This window comes from Alligator sinensis, unplaced genomic scaffold, assembly GCF_000455745.1.
Source record: "Alligator sinensis unplaced genomic scaffold, ASM45574v1 scaffold1238_1, whole genome shotgun sequence".
In the NCBI taxonomy this organism is placed as follows: Eukaryota; Metazoa; Chordata; order Crocodylia; family Alligatoridae; genus Alligator; species Alligator sinensis.
In genome coordinates this window covers 387,816-393,482 of record NW_005842436.1, presented here as the reverse complement: position 1 = coordinate 393,482, position 5,667 = coordinate 387,816, and the positions used below count along the sequence as shown (strand labels likewise).

General features: G+C 45.9%; 1 protein-coding gene across 7 annotated transcripts in view; it reads left to right on the top strand.

The window, feature by feature from the left end:
* Positions 1-5,667, top strand: part of KLHDC3 (kelch domain containing 3) — a 56,118-nt gene that overhangs the window by 8,659 nt on the left and 41,792 nt on the right. For 6 of the 7 annotated variants that reach the window (XM_006030288.3, XM_025211878.1, XM_025211880.1 and 3 more), the window contains exon 2: positions 4,034-4,280. The exons of the other annotated variant lie outside the window; for it this stretch is intronic. In XM_006030288.3, coding sequence (XP_006030350.1) covers positions 4,127-4,280 — 154 coding nt within the window. In that variant the 5' untranslated portion in view covers positions 4,034-4,126. The remainder of the gene's footprint in view (positions 1-4,033; positions 4,281-5,667) is intronic. 7 annotated transcript variants of the gene reach the window in all.

Sequence of the window (5,667 nt, the reverse complement as noted above, 5' to 3'; positions counted from 1 at the left end):
CCCCCCCCCGCCAACTTACCTTGCAAGGAATTGCTCTATGCTGCCTGCGTACACATGCATGTGGTGCCCTCTGCCTGGTCACCCTCCTGCTCCCCCCAGCCTGCAAAGGGGAAACCCACCATTTCCCATGTTTTTCTCCTTTAAAGAAAATCTTATCTTAAAAAGAGAAAATGCATGATTCTCTCCTTAAAAAGAGAAAATCTATGTTTTATTGCATTTTTCCATGGTGAATGGAAAACCTGGATCCCATGTTATCAGCATCTTATAATCAAAGGATATGAGAAAAGTATGTGGGCAAACATCCCATAGCTATGATTTTTAGGGCATCTGAAAGTTTTGGTGCATTTTTAATGCAAACATTTTTAAAAAATAATTAGTGTTGTTCTTCATTGAGAATTGCTTCGGGATTGTGGCTTGGAGTCCCTGTAATTCAGTGGTAGAACCTTTGCTTGCTACATAGGAGACCTGGGTTCAATTCCCAGATACTTATACAAATACAGTCATGGAGGCACCAAATGTTTGGACCCAGTCTAGCCTTTGGATTTGGTTCCGGTGACCTAAAGGGAGGATGGAAGGTCTAGGCATCCTTCCCTCTAAAAACTCCTACCTAGGCATATGCATCGAAGGTCTGGGTGACTTCTCATGTGTACACTGTTATCTGGAAGGACTAACAGTTGCCAAATTGCAGAATTACTTCTTTGTGGGACTGTGCCTTGGAGTCCCCTGTGGTTCAACGGCAGAATTCTTGCCTGCCCCACAGGAGATCTGGGCTTGATTCCTGGACGCTTATTAAGGGTGCACCAGTAGAGATTTTGGGGGCTGATACTGATCCAATTTCCAATACAGCTGGTAAGTCTGCTGTGGTGGAAAGGGAGTGGGGAGGCAGGAGTCACTCCCACCTCCCTGCACCCCCCAGATGAGTTGTGGCTCCATCCTGTGACCCATCCCAGCTTGGCAGTGCCTACCCCAGCCCCTGCCCCACTCTCTCCCCCTCACCATGGGGGGCATTCATTTACCCCCCACTTCTATCCCCTCTCCCTTTTCACCACAACAGACTTACCAGCTGCATGCCGCTCTCCAAGCTGCTGGGCTGTGCTTCTTGCTGCCTGCATGCCGTGCTGCGACTGTATGCATGCACAGGCATTTATTGGCCAAATTATTGGCCATGTTAGGCCAATTTTTCCGATTACAATCAATTTTCTTTATATCGGACCGATGTATTGGTGCACCTCTAACACTTATGCAACTACAGCCATGGAGGCACCTAACATCTGGACTCAGTTGGACCTTTGGATTCTGTTCTCAAAGACCTAAAGGGGAAATGGAAGGTCTGGACAGCCTCCACTCCTCCATATTCCTGCCTAGGCATATGTATTGAAGGTCTGGGTGACCTCTCTTGCATACGCCATGACCAAGTAGGACTGACGGTTGCCATAAAATGGGGGAGTATGCTTTAGTTCCAGAACTCCTGGAGCCATCTTCAAAACGTGTAACCCCATCTTCCTTGTGGCTCTGAATATTTTGTGTGAGGCCGAGCAAGGCTCCAAGACCCAGAATCTCATTGCAACTGCCATAAACTGATCTCTGTCTGCAGAATGGCTGCCTGGGGCCTTGTTCTGTCTGTGAAATCAAAGGGGCAGCTGCCTCGAATTCAGTAGGTCCTTACATATACGTTCCTACATATTAGCTATATATTAGAGTAGCTTTGACCTAGTTCATGCCATTCCAACTGCAGTCTTGTCATCCAGCTATTTGAATTTAAAAAAATGTTAATATAACATCCAAGGTGAAACTCTTGCCAGATACCTGACAGCTGGGTACCTCTATGCAGGCCTTATCCCTCAGGTCTGTTCTGAGGTCAAGTGCTGGCATAATCTCTCTTGGATCAGTTGAATTTTTAAGGCCTTCAGTCTGACCTGTCTTCTGAGGGTACTTGGAAAGATCAGCTTTCTCTTAGACTAAATCCACCTGTGAACTCAAAGGACCAGAAAATGTAGGGGCTGGCACTGTTATCAAGAGATGTGAATCAGCAGGTAGAATCTGCGTGATTGTGGATCTTTCTAAGAGCTCACTGTTATAAATCTAACATTTTCAGGAGAAATGGATGGAACTGGAGGCTCACAGGTAGTGGTAAAGCATTTCAGGCATGGACAAGATGCAAAAGACAAGGTTCTTATTTAGAGGAACTTGCTACTTAAGTGAAACCATGTCTGAGGGGATCCTGAGAGTGGTTCAGTCTTAAAGTTGCTTTTTTAAAATTTAAAGTGGACTTGCAAAGTGCAGTTCTCTGCATTGTAGCTGATAAAGAAGGGCTGACGCTGAAATAAGTCTTCTTTAAAAGTATTGACATCCCAGTCCATTTGCTGACTCTCATAATAACTGGAAAACCAGCAACGCTACTTTCTGAGCAGTGTAGAACGGTTTTCTTATTTAGCATGGCTAAAACTTGAAGTACTGACTCCTCCTTTTAGCTTAAATACCTATTTAAATATTCAGGAGAACCTAGGAACATCTGATATCCTCTTTGGCAATCCCTACCCCCCCTCTCAGGGGCAGGGCATCAGCAAAAGGTGCTATCCAAGGAGTAGGAGGCTACATAGGAAAAGTCCCTGCCCCTGTTGACCCTTGCTGCTTGGGAGGCGGGTATATCTTTTAATGGACTGAGTGCAAGAATGAAAGACAGATAGTCTTGTTAGAGTTAGCACTACAGAATGGGCAGGGCAGAAAATTATGAGACTTATAGCAGAGGATGCAATCCATGTCTTTCTAGATCTCTTCTAATGCTGCCTGCCTCAGTTAGTGCCCTCCTCTGCCTTAGTTGCTGCATTTGCCACTGTCAGGGCTGGACCTAGCAGATGTACACGTGCCAATCACATTTGCAAGTTAAGTTTCTCTGCCCCATTGTTCTATGTCTAGGGTCCAGCCTGGCTTGTGTTAAAACATCTCAATAGCAAAAAACATTAAAGCTTTGAGAGAGAGTTCTTGTTGAGTTTAAGCTATGCTTTCACTCCAGCCCTTTAGAGCTCATCTAGAGTTTTTGTACTGAGCTGACTCTCAACATTGAAACAGATATAGATAGTGCTAGAAAATACTGTTGAGACCAAACTTGGAGAAATGTTTTATGTTCTTAAAGGAATCAGAATGGAATGAGGGCTCTTAAAGTCCCTTTCTTGAGGGAGAGGGTATATTTAAGTCTTTGATATGGACCATTCACAGCATCTGACAAAATAGGTTGTAGCCTAGAAAAGCTCATGCCTCTCTGAACAACTTAGTCTGTAGGGTGCTACCCTGCTCTGCCATATACCTGACTTCAGACAAAATTCACATAGTTAGCCATGTTAAACTTCAAATAAGTACGTACTGGGTGCATCTACACGTTCATTAATGTGCTATAGTTACTGCACATTAAGTTAATCACTGCACAGTAACTCACGCTACTGTTTCCTGAGCAGTTCAGATCCCCTTCTTCACTGAGACTGATGTGGGTTGAACTGTATCTTTACTCCATTTTATAGTGCTTAAAGAAGCTTCCTCCTATTCTATGCTGGCCTTGCTTCCAAACAAGGTTGTGAAGTTTTTATAGGCACCTCTATCCAGATGGGAAATAAGATCTGCAGAGAAAGTTGTTGGTCCAGGGGAAAGGAAGGCTTCCTTTGCATCTAGCACAGTGGTGCTCAGCCTTTTGGCCTTGTGCGCCTGATGAGTGGCATGGACTGGTTTGCAGGCCTGGCCCTGTGCGCTGGAGCTGGCCCTGCATGCTGGAGCCAACCCTACGACAGACCGGTGATCTAGCATGCAGGACTACATCATCCAGCCTGTGGGGCTCCCCACAGCAATTAATGCTGCCACAACTCCCCTGCCACCAAATTTCCAGACCCATGGTGAACCTCACAGGCTGGATGACATGGCTTCCCAGGCTAGATCTGGCCTCCAGCCCAGAGGTTGAGTGCCGCTAATGTAGCACATGGGGATCATCGGGAGACTGTGAGGTTTGGGGATGCTTCTACTGAGCATTACATTCTGTCTGTCACAGAACAAGGTGGCTCTTGGACAGCATGGAGGCAGCCTTTTGGATATGAAGCTGGAGTGTCCCCAGCTTTGAAGGACGGATCATTCATAGAAAGGAATGTTACGGTGGACAGTGCACTTGGAAGGTGGGCCCCGAAGAGTGAACCATGCTGCTGTGGCTGTTGGACACAAAGTGTATTCCTTTGGTGGGTACTGCTCTGGTGAAGACTATGAGACTCTGCGGCAGATTGATGTCCATGTGTTTAATGCAGGTAAGAGCACTAAGCACAGATTGGGATTTGCAAGTCATAACTGTCTGGTCATTCTGTCAAACTGCCATTTCTCTTAAAACAAGCTTTCTGGCTGGTCTGCGTACAGTGCCTGCTGCTGCTTAAGAAGGCACCAAACCAAAGCAGCCTTCTAGCTCTCATGGAGCTGTGAAAGCACTGATCCTTGGGGATGGAATCTCTTCTGTTATATGATGCACCTGTAGGTACAAAGCTTTATCTCCAGCTTAAGGGTTATGCATAATGGAGGGGGGTGCTATTGTGAGCACAAAGTGACCCTTCTCTGAAGGGTGGAGGTGGTTGGATGTACCCGGAATCCAAGATGGAATAACAGGTGGGCACTGAGAGAAAGCTGTAGCTTGATACCCATAGATCTCAAAAGCCTTTGTGGTGGTTCTTAACCAGGGTGCTGCAAAACCCGCCAGGGGTGCTGTGATCCCATTACTGGTGCTGCCACTGTGCGGTGAGATTGCCCTGTGTGCCTGTTTTCAGGAAGTACATTGGAGCTATAATAAAGGCATGCCTGCCTGCATTACACAGACTCTTCCTGGTTCTGTTCTGACTTGCCTCTTGAAAACAGAGGTGCACAGGACAGTTCCCCCTTCCACATGTGCCTCTGTTTCTGGGAGACACCATGCAGTTTCAGACTGGAAAGGGCTTGTGACAAGAGCATGTGCTCTGGCCACAGCCACTTCCCAGTCTGGCTCTAAAGGAGCTGTGGCTTTAGCGGTGGTAGCAGTGGGATGAATATAATATAATGATCCAATCAATTAATAACACATTCATTAATAATAACATGTATACTATTTATATTATAATATTCATAATATATTTATGTTAGTATTTTAATGGGATGCTGCCAAATTTAGCAACATTTTAGAGGAGTGCCTTGAGTCTAAAAAGGTTGAGAAGTCATTGCCTTAAGAGGTTCCTTCATCACTCTGTAGAGCACTTGATTTGTCAATGGAGAGTGAACTAGCAGCATGTTACCAGTCCTCTTCTAATAGAGAAACAGTCTGGGAGAGTTTCATAGTTTCATTGTAGTAGTCAGGAGGGACCTGAACAAATCATCTAGCCTGACACCCAGCCACAGGCAAGAACGAATGCTGGGTTCACAAGACCCCAGACAGGTGATCATCCAACCTCCTCTTGAATTTGCCCAAGGTAGGGGTGAAGACCACTTCCCTGGGAAGTTGGTTCCAGATTTTGGCCACCCTAACTGTAAAATATTGCCTTCTGATCTCCAGCCTAAACCTATTCTCCATCAGCTTATTCCCATTGTTCCTCATCACCCCAGGTGGTGCTGGGGAGAAAAGGGCTCTGCCTATTTGCTGTTGATCTCCCCTGATGAGTTTGTAGGCAGCTACCAGGT